This window comes from Heloderma suspectum, chromosome 6 (assembly GCF_057233095.1).
Source record: "Heloderma suspectum isolate Gila_16-S chromosome 6, 16-S_ref, whole genome shotgun sequence".
Lineage (NCBI taxonomy): Eukaryota > Metazoa > Chordata > Lepidosauria > Squamata > Helodermatidae > Heloderma > Heloderma suspectum.
In genome coordinates this window covers 105,283,817-105,302,648 of record NC_139463.1, presented here as the reverse complement: position 1 = coordinate 105,302,648, position 18,832 = coordinate 105,283,817, and the positions used below count along the sequence as shown (strand labels likewise).

The following is an 18,832-nucleotide window of genomic DNA, read 5'->3' as shown; positions in this document are numbered from 1 at the left end:
AAGGCACATAAATGGCTTCTAAATCGGGTGGAATGTCATGGCTTCCCTGTTTCCCTCCCTCAAAGGAACTCTCAGAACTGTAGTTTTGGGAAGAACACTCTGTTGCCCCCTTAAAAAATGGCATCTCCCAATCTTCCGCTAATCTGGTTCCAGTTTATATTAAAGACATGCCCTTTACAGTGGAATGCTAAGCATGTTTACTGAGAAATAAGTCCTATTGCGCGGAATGGGGCTTCCTCCCTAGAAGGGATGGACAGATCAGTCTATTCCTCTAGTCCAGTTCACATGTGTTCAATCATAAGTCCGTTCTGTCCCAATTTCTTAGATTTGTTTTTAACTGCACGAAAAGCTGCACTTGAACCAGACGCATATTCCCCTGAAGTACACCGTTTTGTATGCATTTTCCCTTAAAATCACATTTCCTCCTAAAATATGGATTTTCATTGGCTTTTTTGTTTTGTTTTTTGAGCCAAGAACTACATCACAACATTAGGAGAAGTGAGCAATCCAGAGAATACCTGTGCTCTGATCCACACGTTAGTCTGAGAAATGCAAATGTCGGTTCGCTTAAAAATGCAGACTGAACGAAATTCTCCAGCTTCCCTGCTCCCCAGTAAAGACTGCACAGGGTTAGGCTCAATTTGAGTGGCAGTCTTTGGAACTTGGAGCTGCGGGCGCAGGAAAAAGAGAGAAAGAGACTGCAATCAAGCCTCCCCATCTTAACTGTACTACCTGTTACCTAATATACCAAACTGAACAGTCTCTCTGTCTCTTTTTCTCTCACACACACACAGACACACACACTTTGCCTCTCAAATGGACCACTCCTTGCTCACACTACTCAGTTGTTTTTTAAAGCCAAATACGCAAAACAAACTACTGAGCCCATTATGGAGAAGTTTGCAATTCCCCCCACCCCACCCTTTTGGTATGCAACTATTTATTCCATGCTGATCCATTCTTGCTCTCCCCATCACACCTCTTGATCCTACAGGGTGCTAGTCCTTATTTTGAAAGCTCAGGGAGACTACCCTAGAGAGCAGAAATTTGTAATATGTACCAGAAGACCAGAGTTTAATTGGGGGGGGGGGCAGTGCTGACTAGGAGTGCTTTTCACCAGATTCTGTTAATGCACCAACTACAACTCTTCCTGGCTAAGTTGGACCTTGCCACAGCTATTCATGTCCCAGTAACCTCCAGGCTAGACTACTGTATCCCACTCTACATGGGGCTTCCCTTAAAAAACAAAACAAAAAGGAAACTTCAGCCACTGTGGTGTAGTGGCTAGAGTGATGGACTGGGAGTTGGGAGATTATGTATGCTGCCTTGGGTTCTTTAAGAGGAAAAAAGGCGGGATATAAATGAAATAAATAAATAAATAAAATAATAATACAAAATGCCATTGCCATATTATTGGACAGAGCTGGTTGAGGAGAGCATATGATATTACTCTGATCTTATTCAATCAGCATTGTTTGTTTCCGGGCTCAATTGAAGGTGCTAATTATGACTTTTAAAGCCCTGACTTGGGACCTGGATATCTTAAGAACCGCCTTCTTCATCTGAGGCCTTGCACTGTCAGATGAAACTCAGGGTGGGCAGCTCTCAGGAGCAGGGCCTTTTTGGTAGTGGTGCCAACTTGTGAGAATGCCCTCCCCAGAGATATCTGACATTGACCGCTTGCAGGCCCCAGGCAAAAACCTACCATACCTCTGTCCAAGAGCCTTTGACTAGCCTGACTCTACAATGCTGCTGTGATTCGACTGTTGTTCTTGTTACTGGGATTGTGCTTGTCTCTTTGTTGTGCTGGCATTTATATCTTTTATTATCACTGTTTACTATTTCATTTTAGTATTTTGTAATTTTTGGTTGCATTTGCTCATTCTTTTAAAATTGCCAGTCACTTTGAGTTTACTACTCGTCAAGAAAAGGAGGTGGGTACACATTAATCGAATAAAAGAAAAGTAAGTCACCCATTCAGCCTGATCCTACTTCTTTGGCCAGTCTTTCTCCTTATGCCCCTTGACATTTTTGCTCAGTTCTGTACATTTCCCCCCACAGTAGAGCCTTGTTCCATCTCTGAGCTCCACTGGTTTCTCTGAGCCTTCTGCCCTGCTCCAGAACAGCCTCCTGTCCCGCTCCTCCCTCACGTCCCTCCTCAAGACCTTCGACAAAAGCTCCCGTTTACCTGTGTCTCCACCTGCCACCTGATTCTCTCCCACCTCAGCCTCCCTCCTCACATTTCAATCTCTAACTTCTCTCTCGCCCAGCCGCATCCATTTAATGCGCACGGCCGGCCCTCTGGGTGCGCTCCAGATCACTCCTCAAACACGTCCGACACCTAATAAAGAGCTAGAATCCAAGGAGCCACACGTGGCACCTGTTTCATAAGTCTCCGGGCAACCAAATGCAGAGCAGCTCTCTTCTTTTGGGGGGCAGTCCATTCCTTCCCCAAAGCTACGACGGGCTCCCATCCGACTGGCTCTCATCCGTCACAACCTACCCCACTGCAAGCCAGCCGTCGCAATGGACCTGTGGCTGGCTGCCCCACAACTGTGGAACTCCCTTTCCTCAGCAATTCTCCAAAGCCTGAACTTGAGCATCTTTTCAGAAGCCCTGAAGACCCCTTCCTCTGCCTCCTCCCCTCCTTTTAAAAAAACAAAAACAAAAAACAGATCTCCTTTGGCTTGTATTGGCTGTGGTGGTGTAGGGAAGGGAGAAACTGAGTGCCGGTTAAGATTTATCTATTTGATCACGCTTTGCTCCCCTGCTGGAGCTTGGGTGGTCTGCAATGGCAAAGAATAGATAAACAAAACCGAGCTTGCAAGCAAGGGGCCACGTTCTCCACCCCGCACCCCCTCCAGCGCATCAGATTTGCAAAGGAATTTTCCCTCTACTTCTGTGGACTTAGCAGGCTGGCTCAAGACTGCAGGATTTTGCAAGCTCACACACCCAGGCCGGGGTGCGGGGGTTCCTCATCGCCCCCCATTGGACTGACTGCCACCACATTTGGTGTTAGCAGCCCCCTCCCTCCTGTCAACACACATGCTTTTATAACTGTCCCTCCTCCCCCCCCATTCCTCCCTATATGTATTGATGCAAGCCTTCTCTTCTACTGCATTCAGCTACCAACACTATCTACACCGAAGGAGAGGTTTGGGGGGGGGGTGTTAAGGGAGAGACAAGACACACACACACACACAAGCCTTTGGCTCCTGCAGCAAAACCATCTCCTCCATCGTACCCGCCCCCCCAACGCATAATGCGCCAACGATAAAGCAAATGCCATTTTCTCTTGCCCGGCCAGAAGGATAGGCAGGAATGCTGAAACCCCATTCTCTGCCTGCTGGCAAAGAGAAGATGCTTTTTATGTGTGGGGGGAGAGAGATAAGGTTTGGGGGGTTTTTATCTGCCTTCAGCAGATCTGAAGTGGAGCACGCCACCATTACCCCATATAAGCGTTCACTAAAGATATTCCAAGAATTGGAGTCCGCATGCAGATCAACAATTTTCTGTCTGTTTCTTATCCATGCAGAATAAAGGGGAGGGAGAAAGGAGGAAAGGGGAGGAGCTCTCTCTCTCTCTCTCTAACCAGGATTCCTTTATTGTCACTGCATCTGCCCTAAATCCCCTCCCCCCGAATTGTTTAAAAAAAGAAACTGGGGAAGAATAGCATTGTCTCTGCAGATGGAAGCATATGGAATGGTGATTATTAACCATCTCTCTGTCTCTCTCTCTCTCTCTGTCTCTCTCTCTTGCTATCTCTCCCCCACTCTGAAGAGGAAGGAACAAACTCAAAGGAGGGAGGGTAAATGGAGGGGGAGGGAATTCTACCAACCCTGGGAAAGGTCACTGAATTATTTCACTAGAGTTGCAATTGAACTGTTTTGCAGGGTGGTTGTTTTTTTCTTTCTCAGTCCCTGGACGGTGATATTCACACAAACACACACAAAACGAACCATTTGGAGGAAAGGGTACCAGGAAGGCTGAACACTCCCAACTCCCACCCCTGCCAAAATATGTTTATTCTGTTGGAGAAGAGTCAATGTTGAAGAAACATAGAGAAATGAATATGCAACACAAATTATTTCCCTTACACACAAACACACACAGTAAATACTCGCTTCTCTCTCACACACACACACACACACACACACACTAGAAGCAGGCATTTCTTCATATTCACACAAAAGACACTCAAACTGCACAGAAAATACACACACAAGTTGAAACCAAAGAGCCCAGAACATGTAACCGCAGAGGCTTTACAAAATATCTCATTTGGGAGAAAAGGTGTCTGTGAGTTTGATGTGATTTGGATTTTGCTGTTGTCGCTGACTTGGCAATCGGAATGAAATTTTGTTTTATTTTTCCAGATCGCTAACAATCCCAACTTGAGATCTACAAGAAATGAGATGGCTCTGAGAAAGTGGATTCTTCCCACCCAGTCACCCCACTTTCCCTACCATGATCACAGGAAACCTCTTCTACCCCCTCCCTGCCCCGTGCTTGACGAAGAGACTGCAAACATTTTATATGAATGACTCCATTCCCTTGGGGAGGGCAGACTGAAGGTGGAAGGCAGGAGGCGGTGGGGGGGAGAAAGAGAGAGACTACAGCTGAAGAAGTGCTGTGTGTCTCCAGGCTTAAATAGAAACGAGAGTCACATCCTATCTCAGCACACCTGGAAAAGGGGGGGGCATACTGGGGCATGGATGGAGGGTGCTATCTTGTAAGGGTGGGGGCACCTGGAAATTATTTCAGTGGCCTTCCCTTAGACCTCTCTGTAACATATCAATGAGTGATCACTGCAAGGTAATCATAAAATGACATTAACACAGTGGGATATTTAACCCTAACCCGCCCCCCCATCGCCCTTTTTTTGCCCCCAAAGCCTCTCCCCTTGAGTCAGAGTCTATCACATCCAATTGGACTCAACCTTTAGCCATCCTCAAAAAGGGGGAAGAGAGGGGAGAGAATTTATCAACCTTTCTCCCAACAAGCTGATGGAAGAGGGAGGAGGGAGGAGGGAGAAAGTTCCTCCTCCCTCCACCCCCAGCTCACACACTTCCTGAAATATTTGAGGCTTTACAGGGGTTTTTCCTTTCTCTCCAATACTGCCCCCCCACTTGGGGAAGGGAGGGAGCGGATGACCTATAAAAATTAACTGTGTCGTTGTCCGTCCCCCCTCCCCCACCCCGCACGAGACACACATTTCTACAGACATACATTGGCTGGGGGAGTGGAATTAGAATAAGAGATTTCAGCTCTCTCACTCCTCAAAAGCCAAATCTACCTTAATACATCTATCCCCCAAATCTTCATCCCCCACCGCTGCCCCCCATCCTTCTGGGGCTTTGGAAAGGCCGACTAAAAGCCTTCCTGCTCCCCCACACTCAGTTCTATGGCTGTATAACACTCATCTCTGGAGAGATTCCACCCTTCTGGAAATGCAACCAGCTGCCTTTCCCTGGCTACAGAGAGAGCAGCCCCCTCCCCAAGCCAGGTCCTACCCTCCCCCATCTTGGAAATCCAAGACATCTTTATCTACAGATCCCATTGAGACTTTAGCCTGCAGTCGAAGCCCCTTCTTCCCCCCCCCCAAATTATCTGACCATCCCCCCCAACCCCCACGGTCAGAATTTAGACAAATAGTGTTTTCCTTACCACCCAATCCTTGGCTATTAGTAATGATTCAATAAAAGGCGTATTTTTATGCAATGGGGAGGAAATATAAGAAACACCTTGGAAGGGTATTGCTAACCTCCCCACCTCCATCTCTTCTGTGGGGGGTGGGGAGGGAGAGAGGGGATTGGCATTAAATCGAGGGAGGGAGGGAAAATAAGAAATTGCATCTTACACTTCTCAACTCCTGGGTGCGATCCTTCATTGCGCTTCCTCGTGAGCCTGAGAGTCCTCAGTGGGTTTTCTCCCCCACCCTCCCTGTGGCACAGCAGACAGGCACGGTGGCTGGCGAGGACCCCCCTCTTCTTTGGGGTGGAGGAGGAGAAGGCTGGGGTGGAGGGGGGGAAGAGGGAGGTTACTGGTAATTGCAGGAATGGATAAACTGAGCTTCCCTGCTCAGCCAAGCTGGGAGGAGAAAGATGCTCGAAGGATGGAGAGAGGCTGGTGCTGATGCAGCAGAGCAGGGTGGGAGGACGCAGGAGAGGGAGAGAGACAGAGAGGCAGGGAGGGGAGGGGGAAGCAGAACCCAGAGGCTGGGCATGCTCGCTGTGCCCCCACCCACCCAAGGGGCCATGGGAGTTGTAGTCTGCCACAGAGAAGGGGGAATCAGAGGCGAGGGCTGCTTGCTATGGCGTCGGGCGCCACATGCCGAAGTTCCCATTGCCAGGACTGGGCATTGTTAATTCTCCTGGAGTAACTGCTGCCTCTTGGGGAGCTCACTAGAGTTTGCTTAATGCAGATTTGATTTCCAGGGGAGAGAGAAGGATAGGCTGGGAGAGCTGAGGCTACAGTATCACTGAAGTGAAGCACCTAATCAGAAACTTGGGTGTGAGACCACTTGGAGCCCCAACAATGAAGAAATGGGGTGTGTCATAAATAAATATAAAAAATGCAAAGACAGCGATTGCTCCCCCTTCAACAAGGTCCAGAGTGTTCATCTGCAGCTGAGGACCTAGACTCCAGCCCACAAAAGCTTATGCCAGCCTTCCCCAACTGGGTGCCCTCCAGATGTGTTGGAGTACAATTCCCATTATCCCCTGTAATGACTAGGACCACCCAGGTTGGGGAAGCCTGGCTTATGCTGTAGTAAATGCATTAGACTTTCAGGTGTCACAGCAGGCTTGTAAATAAGCCTACAAAAATGACTAGCCTGCAGAACATTTTACTAGCACGCTCACTCCCTTGCATGCAATTCCTGGTCGCCTGTGGCAACCAGGCAAGTGCTTAAGCACAAGGCTGTGTTACCAGACTCTGGGTTGTTTTTTCCCCTTTAACATTTTTCCTTGTTGCTCATAATCAAGTTGGGTAGAGTGATAAAAACAGGGAGGGAGTGAGAATGGTCTGTTCTTTCAACATGAGCTTATGGGAAGGACTCTAGCCCATTTAGAGTGGCAAATGTGGAAGCAGAGTAGAGTGGCAGTCTCTCTGGATGGATTAATGCAGAGCACAAAGGTGTCACCTTCTGCACCCTGCGCTAGTTCTGTACTCTCCGTCCCTAATGCTGATTTGAATCTCTACTTCACCTACACTTTTCCCAGTCGCTTGCCATGTAGAGGTTTTGAAACTGTGCTTTCGGGGAAACCTTGGACGTCCATCTGAAACTTATCTGGGAATTCCTTCCTTGGGAGATTAGTGGCAGACAAGTTTCCCAGAAGGACTGCTTGCCCACCTTGCTACCAACATTCACGTGCAGTGTGCAGTCACAGCAAGGAAGCCATTGGGTGCATTGAGTCACACGCTCAATTTACGCAAGGCAATTCTGGTGACGAACAGAGCTTGCGTGAGCGTCCCAGGTGAACTGATGTGAACTGTACTAGGGAGCCTTCTCCGACCTGGTGCACTCCAGGCATGTTGGACTACAAGTAATCTATGCTCTGGTGGCCCCCAAGGTAGATTACTGCAATGCATTCTATGTGGGGCTGCCCTTGAAGACTGTTCAGAAGCTGCAGCTTGTGCAAAATGCTGCAGCCAGATTAATAACTGGGACCGGAAGGTCTGAGCATATAACACCAATTCTGGCTCACTTGCATTGGCTGCCTATATATTCCCAAGCCCAATGCAGCAGCTAGACTGCTGACCGGAACACCTCATAAAAACCATATAACACCGGTTTTAAAGGAATTGCACTGGCTGCCAATACGCTGCCAATAGGAATTCAAGGTTTTGGTGATGACATTTAAAGCCCTAAGTGGCTTGGGACCTCGATATTTGAGGGAACGCCTCTCCCTATATATGCCTGCCCAAGAACTGAGATCTGTTGGAGGGGCCCTCCTCTGCATCCCACCAGTACGAAACATACACTATCATGGGATGTGGGAGAGGGCCTTCTCTGCTGTGGCACCCCGGTTGTGAAATGCCCTCCCCTTGGAGGCCCGATTGGCACAGTCTCGTTTTGGCAGCAAGTAAAAACGTGGCTTTTTACCAAAGCCTTTGAAGGCTAAATGCATTCCCTAGCACATTGTTTTAACCGTTTTATTGTTTTAGATTTTTACTGATTTTAGCTTGTTTAATAGTTTAATATGTTTTTAAGTGTTTTAATTATTTATTGTTTTATACTGTTTACACTGATTTTATCTGTATGCCGCCCTGAGATCTTAATGATATAGGGTGGGATAGAAATGTTTTAAATAAATAAATAAATAAATTCAAGGTGCTGGTTTTAACCTATAAAGCCTTACACAGCTCGGGGCCTCAATACTTGGAGCACCTCTCCTGACATGAACCTACCCAGACACTACGATTAACACCTGGGGCCTTCCTCCAACTGCCACCTCCAAGGGAGGCTCGGAAGGTGGCATCAAGGGAGAGGGCCTTCTCTGTGGTGGCCTCCCGATTATGGAACGAGCTCCCCACTGAGACCTGCCTGGCGCCAACACTATCATCTTTTCAGCACCAGGTTAAGACTGTCCTCTACTCCCAGGCATTTAATGGCATATGATGGGGCATTTATGTCAGCTGTCTTTAACAGGTCTAGTATCTTACTGAAATGTTTTTAGCTGTGTAAATTGTTTTAATTTTTTGTGTTAAAAATTTTATACTATGTTTTAGTATCCTGAATCTGTGGTTTGTAATTTTTATGAATTGTTGTGAACTGGCCAGTGAGCTTCAGCTATTGGGTGGTACAGAAATGAAAGGAAATAAATAAATAATACAACTCCCACCATCCCTAGCCAGCATGGCTGTGGATGATGGAAGCTATAGTCCAACACAGCTGGAGGGGGTCAGGTTGGCGAAGGCCATTCTAGGACACAGCATCTTCTGCAACGCACTTCCTCGGGAAAACAAGTCGATGAGGAAAAGGTTCTCTACAGGTGGCAAGTTTGAAAAATACCAGAACAGAATGATCCATCAGGTTGGTCCAATGTTACTCTAACTTAAGTCCCATTCAGGGCATTCCCTGTTGTCCATGACGCAGCCTACAGATTTCCATTTGGTGGCAACATGGAGAGGGGCCTTCTCTGAAGTGACACCCACTCTGTAGAATGATCTCCCCTCTGACGTGCGTCACGCCTCAATGCTGGCATGTTTTAGGCATGAATTGAAAAAGCATTTGTTTGCTTTGGCTTTCCTCCAGTCATGAGCTATCTTTGCACCAGCCTCATGATACGTGTGTGTGTGTGTGCGTGTGTGTGTGTGTGTAGTTTTTGCTTGTTTTCTTTTCTTTTTTATTCTTTCACAAACTTGGGATTTGTTTAAAATGAGAAGTGGTATATAAGTATTTATATACTTATAAATACTTTATACGATGAATTGCAGACCGGAGGGTCGGCAGGACAGCAGTTCGACACCCGAGTGCTGCGTGACGGAGTGAGCTCCCGTCTTCAGTCCCAGCTTCTGCCAACCTAGTAGTTCGAAAGCAAGAAATTGCAAGTAGATAAATAGGTGCCGCTTTGGCGGGAAAGGTAACAGCGTTCCGTGCACCTCGGTGTTCAGTCATGCCGGCCACATGACCACGGAAGCGTCTTCGGACAGCGCTGGCTCGTCGGCTTAGAAATGGAGATGAGCACCGCACCCTAGAGTCGGACACGACTGGTTGGGGACACCTTTACCTTTTACCATAAGTATTGCTAATACATAATTTCAATGGGTCTACTCTAAGTAGGAATAACACCAGATGCAGCTCATCGTGTCACTCTGTGATCCAAATGAGGTGCCCAGTAGTTGCCCAGATTAATTATTAGCATGTATGAGGAGTGTGATTTTGCGCACGAGCCACCATATTTAAAGTCACTAAAAGTACAGCATGGCTGGCTGGGGCATGATGGGAGTTGTAGAACTTTTTTCTGTCTAAACATGCCTAGCATTGCGTCCTAGTACAGATCAGAATCTCCACCAGGTATAAGCATGTGCTGGGGGCGTGGAAACTAACTTCTTTCATTCTGGGTGCTTCCAGACAAGACGGCTCGTAGCGCTACCAGTTTCCCTCCTTAACGGATTCTTGGGCCTAAAAAAAGACAGGAGAGTTAAGTCACGGGAAAACATAGGAGGGTTACCAATGGAAGACGTCATCATCTGTCCTTAAAATTCTGTGTTTGAAGCAGCTATTCTTTCAGGAACCTGATTATTTTAAAGCGAGTTGGGGCGTGATTAATCCAGGCTAAAATAGCTTTGAGTGTGTGGCTAGTGATGGACTGTTTTCTAGGCATTTGTCAAAATTTTCTGTCCCTGTCTGGGGATGTCTTAAACTCTGTCACACTATCACACGCACCTGGCAGCTCTACTTTAGATCGCCCCAACAGATGTTCTGGGCGATCTAATGGCTAAGACATCTGTTCTAGGCTTTGGACCTGAATGGATTGTGCAGCTGTCAACCAGGTGTACACTCAGGAGACCCTGTGTCAAGCATCACAGCATCCTAAAGCACCCTTCCCCAACCTGGCGCCATTCCTGATGTTTTGAACCACAACTCCCAGCATGCCTGACTGTTGCCCATGCTGACTGGGGCTGATGGGAGTTGAAATCCAAAACCTCTGGAGGGCGCCAGGTTGGGGAAGGCTGGTCGAAGGCCAATCCTGCATCTCCATACAGCTGGAGCTCCCACGGGGTGACCCAGGACTGCTCCCTACTACAACAGTGCTTTGTGAGGGGGTCGAAATTGTGGCAGCAGCTTATGAAAGGGACACACATGTCTGCTAATGAACATGCTTCTACAGCTCAGGTACAGCAAAGGGCAAAGGAAGGCCCCGCCACCACTGGAAGGCAACAGGCGTCCATCTTCAACCCCCCACCCAAACTAAGCCTAAGTATGTGTAACTGAACTGAATGCCAAAACCCGTATTAGTGGAATACCTTGATTAGGCCAACCCAAAGATCACAAAGAACAGACAAGCTTTCCAGATCCCTAGGTCTCTTCTTCAGGCAAAACCTTGTTACAAAAAGCAGGGTTGGGAGGGAGCGGGAATAGGTGAGGGAGGAAAAACCGGACTTGATGGTGAAGTCACAGTCATGTTTAGAATGCAAAAATAAAGTGTGGGAGGAGGGGTCTGCAGACATTCAAATTAGGCTCTGCAGGTCATAGGACTGCTGGGAACCAGAAAGGGAAAAGTGCTGGATCTCTGGAGATCCTAAGGGGAAGCTGCATCACATGACCTGCAGAGCCTAATTTGAATGGGTAAAATCCAACCTAAGTGTCCCTTAGAGTAGACCCATTGAAATGAATGGGTCTCTTCTAAGTGGGACTTATGTTGGATTTTACCCATTGTCTGCAAAAAGTATTTCCCTAATACGGACTTTTGGAATTTGGGGCCATGCTGGCAGAAGGGGGATGGGAGGGGAGTTGTATTTCAACACATCTAGAAGTCACCGGGTTGGGGAAGGCAGATTTAGACGAATGCCTTAGGACAGGCATCTGCCTTCTTACTGTTAGTCCACAGAATGTCACACATGTGGCTGGCATAACAGGAATACAGGGAAGGTGCCACTCGGGCTGCTAGCTCCCATCATCAGTGTATGTACAAGAAAGACACAATTATTATTAAGTATAATTTACAAGCAGGGGCGCTGTGCATTTCGCAGTGGCCCTGCGCACGCACAGAACTTGGTACTGGGCACGCCAGTCAGCATTTGGAGAATCTCAAAAACAAAAGAAAAACACATTTCTAGTCCTTAAGGCAAAAGTGTTGAACCTCTTTCAGCCCAAGGGCTGAGATCAAGTTCAGAGAAGTTCACAGGGGCCGCAGGACAGTGGTGAGTGGGGCCAAAGGTGAAGGGAGTGAGGCCAAGATACCAGCATATTTTAGTTTAAAACTCTTACTGTGAGTGACCCAGCCTTAAGAGAGGCATGTCACCCTTCAGGGCACAATTCTATGCATGTTGAGACAAGAAAGAAGTCCTACAACTCCCAACATTCTCCAGCCAGAATGGTTGGCTGGGGAATGCTGGGAGTTGTAGGACTTCTTTCTGTCTCAATATGCATAGGATTGCACCCTTAGAATAGGGGGAAAAACATGCAAAAGCTGGGAAACCACCCAACAACTGGCAGTCGGGGGGGGGGGTGGCATGGGAAGGCAGTGCAGCCATCTGGAGAACTCTGGAAGGCCAGATTAGGGTCTGCATCCTGCCTTAAGGGCTTGAGAAAGACTTGAAGTGTACAGGTAATAGTGCCTGGTGAAAATTCAGAAGCTGCACAGGGGGGTGGGAAATCTGATACTTGGGTTTTCTATTTAGGGGTGTGTGTGTGTGTGTGTGTGTGTGTGTGTACAACAAGGCTAAAATATCCTAGGAATCAGAAAAACAGGCAGCGTTGTATAGTGGTTGGCTGTAGGCTGGGAAGACAGGGTTCAGTCCCAACTCAGCTGTGCAGCTCATTGGCTGATTAATCACTACCTTTCAGTCTAACCCTGCTTACAGGATTGTGATGGGGGCGGGGGGAACCCAGAGCTTTCCTTGGAGCAGGGGAGGAATACATATGCAAATCATTAATCAACTGGACTATATTATTCTGTGCCTCCATCTGGGCCCACTGATTGCAACCCTAGAGTTATAGAGACAGAAGAGAAAGAGTCTAGTGGCTCCACCCTGGAGAACAGAGCGGGGGGTTGAGCCAATGACCTCCATCCCCTCCTCAAAGTGGACATGAAAAATGGTAACCTTTGGCCTTGTCTACACACACAGCAGAATGAGGTGATCGTGTGATGAGGCGGAAGAATAAACTGCACCACTTCAGGCAGATGGTTGCCCACATTTTTTAATGCTTCTTTACATCAAGAACACCTTGCATATAGAAAACCAGCACAGCAGGCAAAGAACTGAGGTCAAGCCTTGCTCCATGCTGTGCTAGCTGTCTGCCTGCAGGGATTTTTGCACATGGCGAAGAATCCAAAGCCAGAATCCATCGCCGAGAATCTGAAATGGTACACTCCATCCTGCCCTGTCCGCATTCTAGCACCTCACTCGCCGGCACACTGATTGACAACTCTGGAAGCACACAGAGAACCCCAATGCATTCAAGAATGCCACCAGTACTATTCCTTGACCATCTGATCATATTTGCTCATATGCAGGGAACCTGAGGGGTGGCAGAAGCCAAAATGCGTGCCCACTCAAGTGTGTTTTGCTGGCATACCAGGGGACTTGTGCTGCTGGTATGCGCTTGTGAGTGTGCTTGTGAGATTATGCTCTCTGATCAAGAAGTGTTCCTGTCTCTGATGTATCCCTGCTGCATGAGAGAACGCAGCACTGCCCCCTGCTGGGAGAACTAAAAACACATAGCGTGAATTATCTACATGGGTTTACCTGTGAAATTGGGGAGGGGGGGAGAAAGGTTGCTGGTTGCATAATTGTGTGCACTTAGGCGTGCAAATGGGAGGGCGACACAATGAAGAGGGTTGCGCGTGAAAACAAGCCAGCAAATTGAGAAAGGGGCTGGAGAAAGAAAGTCCGCTGAATTGCTCAGCAGAGGCGAAGGCTTTGCTAGGGCTCAGCCCTGGAATCTGTTCTCAACAGGTGCGGGGCAATGGCTGAACTAGACCAGGAAGCAGACCCTAGGGCAGCGAGCAAGGGGCGTTTACAAGCTTCCAGCAACAACACCTGCCAGCTGCTACTTGAAATGTAGCTACTAGAAGGTAACCCACTCAACCATGCTTACAGGGTAGTTAAACGTTTTGTTTCTTTTATTTAAGTATTATGCTTAAAAAAGGACACAGAAGGATAACATCATAGATAAGATGGATGAAAAAAAATATGTAATCTACGTAACACATAAACCTGTAGTTGTATCAATTATGTCAGTTGCAAAATAAAAATCCAGGCTCTACTTCATACCTAGGTCTTATATAATGTATAATGAATTGGCTGACAAAGTACATTCACTGGGTTGTATCCAGGATCTGCCTTCAATGAAAGAAAGGGACTTTCACAAGAGGAAGGGTTCTGTTTGCAAAAGGTCCTTCTGCCCCAATTTTGGGGATTCCTTCCTCCCGCTACCCCACCCCACAGCTAGTCCCCTTCATTAGGGTCTTCTAGGGGTTTCACCACATGAGGCTAAAATCCCAAATCCTTACTGAGGCTTCTGCTTCCTCATTCTTTGTGGGATTAAGATTGGCTCCTTTACACAGGCTGACAGGTGCTGTTTTTATTTCTTCGCAAGTTCTATATGTTTCATTTTACAGCCACTAGATGGCGCTGCTGTTATAGCGCCATTACAGAAATACACAGTAAGTGCTTCCTAGAAAAAAAAAGGACTTTCCCCACACTTTAAAAAGGCAGGATAAAGGTCATAAACTGCGGGAGGGGCCCTGGAGGTTGGCGACATCACATAAAGGACCCACAAACTTCCATGTGTAACTAATCTTGGTTGCATGATATAAGCCCAGTATGGAGAAGCCCTGACTCTCTGAGTAACATTTTCAAGGGGCTGCTAGGGGAAGGAGAGAGCAGGGAAGTTGATTAAATGCAGTTGATTAAATGTAAATCTGGATCCAACCCAAAGTCTTTTTAAAAAAAAAGATTTTCAAAAGAGAGTTAATATCATCAATTTGGCTTCATTCAAACATAATAGGAAACCATTGTTTCCCACTATGTGAAAGGCCACAGTGAGACTCTAGCTTGCACCCCGCACGCGCACGCGCACACACGCACACCTACCTTTTCTTCCTCCTTTGCACCAGCAAGGAAGAGACTGGAAGCTTTTGCTTCTGAATTTAAACAAATCACATTTCCTTGTGATGTCTGAACCCAGGGAACTACTATTTGTTTAAATCAAAGTTTATTTCTTAAATTTCTTAGATGCCTCATAGACAAAATATCTCTGGGTGCTGTGCAGATTAAAACACAACAATATACAATAAAACCCACAAATAATTAAAAACCAGCACAGATAAAAAGTCCAGCGGACACATACCAGCATAATACCATAAAATACACCATAGATTACAAACGCTAAATGAGATGGCAGGAACAGGAGTTAAAACCAAACCACAGGGGTGAAAATGGAAAACATACTAACATAGGTGCCAGGTGGGTTTCCCTAGGGACAGCATTCCAAAGCTGAGAAAGCCTTCTCTCTCAGGGCCTCCCTCTGAAATGCTGATTGAGGGGGCCTATGGAGAAGAGTTTCTGAAGATGACCTAAGGGCACATATGGAAGGAGGCATTCCATCAGGTACCAAGGTCCGAACTACTTCAGCCTCTAGTGACAACGATGGATCAAAGAGTACCCCCGCCCCCGCTGCAAGCTATGAATCTGATCCTTCAGTGAATCCCTTCCATCCGTCCTGATGAACCATCCTCCAACTGTGCCGCTGTCTTGTCTGGACTGAGCTTCGGTTTATTAGCCTTCATCCAGTCCATTACTGCAGCTAGTCACTGGTTCTGCCCTCCACCTTGCCCCCCACTGCCACACCTGGCTCCAAAGAGAAGGAAACAACCAGCAAGTGCTAAAGAGCACCCAACAACTATAATTAATCCATTGAACTCTAAGATGCATTTTGTTGTTTATTTGGTCAGTTGCTTCCGATTCTTCATGACTTCATGGACCAACCCACGCCAGATGCATACAATAGTCTTTTATACATTTTATTGTAAAGAGTACACACACACATATCTATACATATACATACCATACATGGGATAATATCCAAATATACAACGCCTGAAGACTAATCAATAATAAACCTCACCAAAAAATTCCAACAACTACAATGTACACATTGAAAAGGATCAAACATGGTTTTAGATTCTAGTTTGTTCATTGACTACCATTTAAACAAATCACATTTCCTGAATCAGGACATCACAAGAACTGCAGTTGCTTTTTGCAAATTTCTCCTTGCAAGCATAAAAGAAGAAGCAGAAGCATGCAAGCCTGAGACTCGCTCTGGCTCATCCATCTTGCAGGAAATCATGGATTTCTCTTACTTCTGAACTGGTACAGTCTCCCAAACTTTCACCAATCACTCTTTTTGAGGGGAAGTTCAGGACAGGTCTTCCAACATTTAGCATAGGTAACACTGACTGCCATTGAGAATGCAAAAGAAGATCAGAATAGTTTTCAGGAATTACATCCTTCATAATTAGAAGATATACACACAGGGTTAAGGATAAATGGAATCCTAATGTTACATGCATTGCATAGGCTAGTGAAAACTCAACGGTTTTGCTTTGGTAAGTAATAAAACAAGTTATTTTTTTAAAAAAATAAACATTACAGAAGACTGCTACAAGTCAGTTTATCTGAACCTCTTCTCTGGGTGACCCTCCATTTAAATTAGTGTCTGATACACATTAAGGGTGCAACCCTATCAGCTGGGCCCTCTATGCTTGTAAGCCTCCAGACTTGGAGGCTTCTGAGTACCCGATGCAGAGCAGGAGGGATGGTGGAGGCGATCGTCGCCTCCACCATGCCTCCCGCTCTGCATTTTAGCGAGACGGGCTTTTTCACCTGTCTAGCTGGAGCACTGCAGAGTGGGAGGGAAGGAGGCTGGAGAGGGCTGGGGATACAGTGTAACCAGGCCCCTCCCCTCCCTGCCCACAGAAACACCCCCTTTACCCCCTCTCCGAGGCCGCTTTTGCAACCTTGAAGAGGCAGCTGGCATGGCAGGGAGGGGAGGGGAATGCGGATTCCCAGACCCAAGGTCAGTGCACTGTCTCCGACCTCTGATCTGGGAATCCGAAATATTCTACGGTGCCTGAGATGCTGTCTAGGGGCCAAAGGATTGCTCCCCCTTGCTGTTTGTACTGTCTGCAACTCATGTATTTACATTGTATTATCTTTTTAGTATCATTTATTTTCTTCCTATTGAATTTTGAATGGTTTTGTTTCTTCTGGTGAACTGCCCTGAGAATTCTTTTATAGGGTGGCCTGTAAAATACTGTTAGTAAATAAAGAATAAATAAATACTGAGTCACAACATGGGTCTCTCTGGCCCCCAAATGTTTACTCTGACTAGAGATGTGAAGGACTAGGGAAAAAAACAAAAATTCAAGAAAAAGCTGTGCTTTTTTCTGCCCCCCCCCCCCGACCATTCATGTGTTTTATGAAAAATTGGGAACATTGAACAGCTTTGGATTATGAATAACAATAATAATGATTATTATTATGATTATATATAATAAATAATATAATTATTATATAAAGGTGTTTATATATTGTTACCCAGCCTTTACTCCCTGTGAATGATTTCTAAAACTATGTAATAAGAATACTTTTATAGAATGACTAGAGATGTAAAATCTCTGGAAATAATGAAGCCATGGGGGAAATACTATTTAATCTTCTCTGTAAGATTCCCAGCATACTTATTTCTTCCATTTCATATTAAAATTATTAATCTAATGTATGTTTTACAGATAGACATTTAGGTTGCTCCAAGTTGTGCACAGTTTCCAACATGTGAGTGGAGTAACCATATCATAATATGGAAGAAAATGTACATTCTTGACCGTTTGGAGTTTGTTCTATAGAGCCCTGTGTTTCTGGGCTTGTTCTGGGTAGATGCTGTAGCAGTCATATAATGTAGTTCTAATCTAAAATCCAAATGTGAAAAAAGACCGTAGGTTATCCCACCACTGTCACCAGATGAGCCAGAACAGAATATGGGTTATCCCTCCTGTTTCTTTTTAAAAAATTATCTCTGAAGCTTGGGTCTATGGAACTCACTGTCAAAGATTTTAATAAAGTTCTCAGTTAGACCTTACTGCTAGGGAATGCTGTCTCAGCTATAAAACAGTTAACTGCTGCCACCAGAATAAACAGGAACAGGTTTAGGAACTTCCTCACAAACAGGAAGAGATGCAATACACCAGCCTTCCTCTGCCTCCAGTTCCTCCTGCTTCTTCTGGCTTCTAGGATCATTCAGATGTTTCAGGAACTACATGCTGAAGTTCCTTCTGGTCAGACTTAAAATAGGAACCTAAAATATGTAATGCATAACTTGGTTGCTCATAAAATTATCATGTTTGGTATATTAAATTTTAAAGTATGGTTTATTCTGACAATGATTACAAATTTACTGAGTTTACTTTTTAAAGTTTTTAAATATAATGATAATTTTATGAGCATACCAAGTTATACATAATCTAACTTTACAGACATGAAGGCTGCTTTATGTTCCTAAAGCAACCTTCCCCAACCTGGTGCCCTCCAGATGTGTTGGACTACAACTCCCAGCATTCCCTGGCTGGGACTTGTAGCCCAACACAACTGGAGGGCACCAGGTTGGGGAAGGCTACCCCAGAGCAGTGGTGGGCAGAAAGTAGAACTCCAGATGTTTTGGACATCATTCCATGCTGGCAGGGGCTTCTGGGAGCTGGAGTCCAACACATCTGGAGATCTACCTTCTGCCCACCCCTGCCTTAGAGAACCACTGCCAGTTAGAGATAGAGATGTAAAATTTCTGGGAATTTTGAAGCTATGGGAAAAAAACTGTGTTTCCATTTTTTGTGGAAATTTTGGGAAAAATTCAAAAACAAGCAATGCTTTTTTCTTTAGCGCTCTTTGCAGACCTAAAGTGACTTTGCTGCTTTAGGACAGCCTTCTCCAACCTGGTGCCCTCCAGATATTTTGGACATCAACTCCCATCAGCCTCAGGCAGCATGGCCAGTGGTCAGGAATGCCACCTAGGGTTTCAGGTGGTGGGGGTCCTTGCCTGGCCTGTTATCTGAGATCTGTTTTAAACTAGGGATTTTGGGAATTGAGCCCTGCTCCTTGC

The 18,832-nt window shown here is 46.1% G+C and overlaps 1 protein-coding gene across 5 annotated transcripts in view; it reads right to left on the bottom strand.

The window, feature by feature from the left end:
• STX1B (syntaxin 1B) overlaps window positions 1–18,832 on the bottom strand; it is a 95,416-nt gene that overhangs the window by 69,304 nt on the left and 7,280 nt on the right. For 2 of the 5 annotated variants that reach the window (XM_084806046.1, XM_084806048.1), the window contains one exon: window positions 5,861–6,013. The exons of the other annotated variants lie outside the window; for them this stretch is intronic. In XM_084806046.1, coding sequence (XP_084662172.1) covers window positions 5,861–5,890 — 30 coding nt within the window. In that variant the 5' untranslated portion in view covers window positions 5,891–6,013. The remainder of the gene's footprint in view (window positions 1–5,860; window positions 6,014–18,832) is intronic. 5 annotated transcript variants of the gene reach the window in all.